Source organism: Ornithodoros turicata, chromosome 8, assembly GCF_037126465.1.
Source record: "Ornithodoros turicata isolate Travis chromosome 8, ASM3712646v1, whole genome shotgun sequence".
Classification (NCBI taxonomy): Eukaryota; Metazoa; Arthropoda; class Arachnida; order Ixodida; family Argasidae; genus Ornithodoros; species Ornithodoros turicata.
The window spans coordinates 10908660-10910864 of record NC_088208.1 but is presented as its reverse complement, the minus strand read 5'-3'; the positions used below and the strand labels follow the sequence as shown (position 1 = coordinate 10910864).

General features: G+C 52.3%; 1 protein-coding gene across 1 annotated transcript; it reads left to right on the top strand.

The window, feature by feature from the left end:
* The first annotated feature begins 1097 nt into the window (after positions 1–1097).
* On the top strand, positions 1098–1961 carry LOC135367501 (uncharacterized). Its single transcript, XM_064600802.1, has one exon. It carries the CDS (start codon positions 1098–1100, stop codon positions 1959–1961), a length of 864 nt encoding a protein of 287 aa, XP_064456872.1.
* Positions 1962–2205: the final 244 nt, after the last annotated feature.

Genomic DNA, 2205 nt, shown 5'->3' with positions numbered 1-2205 from the left:
TGAATTTGATTCGCCATTTACGTACAAAAGCACAAGCGTCTATGCAACGACGAGCTGCAGTGACTCTCACTCTCACAAAAAGTCACGAAGACCGTACGGACAACGGAAAACCAAAGAATGCGCAACGCTGTCGTTTATAGAGGGTGCAAGGTAAATTTACCCAGGTAGCGAAGGCGAGGAAAAAAAACAAATCTGACCTGGCAACACTGTCATCTCCGTGACTCGAGCGATCCTGGGTGTTGGTAGCAAAGGTACGGTCGTAAACAACAAATATTTTTTTTTACTTTTTTATTTACCCTCAGGGCTACAGCATTAAAGAGGGGAGGGGCTTGAAACAAAGCAGGAACAATGTGGAATACAAAAAAAAATAATAATAATAATAAAAAAAACAACACAACGAACCAAAAACACGAGCATAGATAGTATCATTGGTGGACAATCAGATTAGTATATGTAAAGCTTAAATAATCTTACGCTGCATTCAAGTGGTCGTGAAGCAGTTTTCTGAACTGTCTACCGTCAGTGATGGAGGTAAGGTGACCCGGGAGATGATTTCATTCCAGTGAGGTTTTAGGTAAAAATGAGTCAAAACACGTTTTAGTAGTGCAGGATGAGACACCAACTTTCTGGCGATGATCAAGCCTTGATGACACGTATGATGGATGTGCAATTAAATGGAGTTTTAGCGTTTCGTTGTAGTAATATATCTTATGGAAGAGACAGAGTCGAGCAAACTGGCGGCGAACAGTCAAGGGAGATAGGTTAAGGGCTGATTTCATCGCAGTGACACTGGCTGTATACGACTATAATTTACGAGAATAAACCATGCAGCACGGTTCTGAACCATTTCCAGTTGGTGAATGAGTGATTGTTGCCCTGGATCCCACACCGAAGCGGCATACTTGTAGCAGCATCGTCATCATCATCCCCCGCGCACCAATGATCAAGGCGCGCGGGTAATAAAACACGACTGCACAGCCAGCTCGGGCCGTTGTTCGGCTGGCCGGTCTTCCCTCACGTCTGTGTACTGTCTTGTGCCTCTAGCACTACATTGGTGACCCGAACAATTTCTCGAACAATCCCAACCCTCTCCGACGATGTCTCAAGGCGACAACGCGGCGCCATCATCACCACACGTAACCGCTGTCGCCGTCAAACTACCTCCATTCTGGGACCGCAATCCAGCCATTTGGTTTGCCCAAGCCGAAGCGCAGTTTCATCTGTCCGGCATCACTTCCCAGACCACCCGGTTCTACAACGTCATCTCGGCTCTGTCTCCAACCGCCGCCGAAGAGGTGCACGATCTCATCACCTCCCCACCACCCGAGCACCCGTACGACCGACTTAAGGCTGCTTTGCTCAAACGCACTTCCACATCGGACCGCGAACGTCTCAGGCAGTTGTTATCTGCAGAAGAGCTCGGCGATAGGCGTCCAACGCAGCTTTTACGTCGGATGAAGCAGCTTTTGGGAGACGACGTTTCCGCAGCCGGTGACCGATTCCAGCACCAACTTTTCATGCAACGCCTGCCAACTAACGTCCAAATGGTTCTGGCCACCGCGTCGAACCTACCCCTGGACGAGCTTGCTTCCCTTGCTGACGCGGTCATGGAAGTCGCCTCACCACACCAAGTCAGCGTCCTTGAGCGACCTGCGGCTTTACAGAACGCCACTCCTCCGCCACAGGCCGACCATCGTTCCCCCCTTTCTCCACCCGACATTCAGGTGATGGCGCAGCAGATCAGCCACCTCACGCAGCTTGTCGCGTCACTTGTCACCCGCCCGCGATCCCCAAGTCCGCGCCGCCCTCGACACCGCCGAGGCCCCCCGTCGGAACGCCGATCGCGCTCTCGGTCGGACAGTTCAGGTGGCCTCTGCTGGTACCACCGTCGCTTTGGTGCGAACGCCAATCATTGCCTGCTTCCTTGTACCTGGACGGGAAACCCGCCGGCCTCCCACTAATGGCGGCAAGTGGACCCGGCCTTGACGACAGCCGCCTCTTTCACATCGTCGACCGTGCCAATGGCACTCGGTTCCTCGTCGACACAGGGGCTGAGGTCAGCGACATTCCTGCCAGCAGCAGCTTTTCCCGATCTCGACAACCCTGCTTCTCCCTCAAGGCCGCTAACGCTTCTACTATCCCCGTCTACGGCCAGAAATCTCTCACCCTAAATATCGGGCTGCGAAGAGATTTCCGGTGGCTTTT

Excerpts from the sequence above, each read along its gene's own strand:
- LOC135367501 (XM_064600802.1), top strand. The coding sequence starts at position 1,098 with ATGTCTCAAGGCGACAACGCGGCGCCATCATCACCACACGTAACCGCT.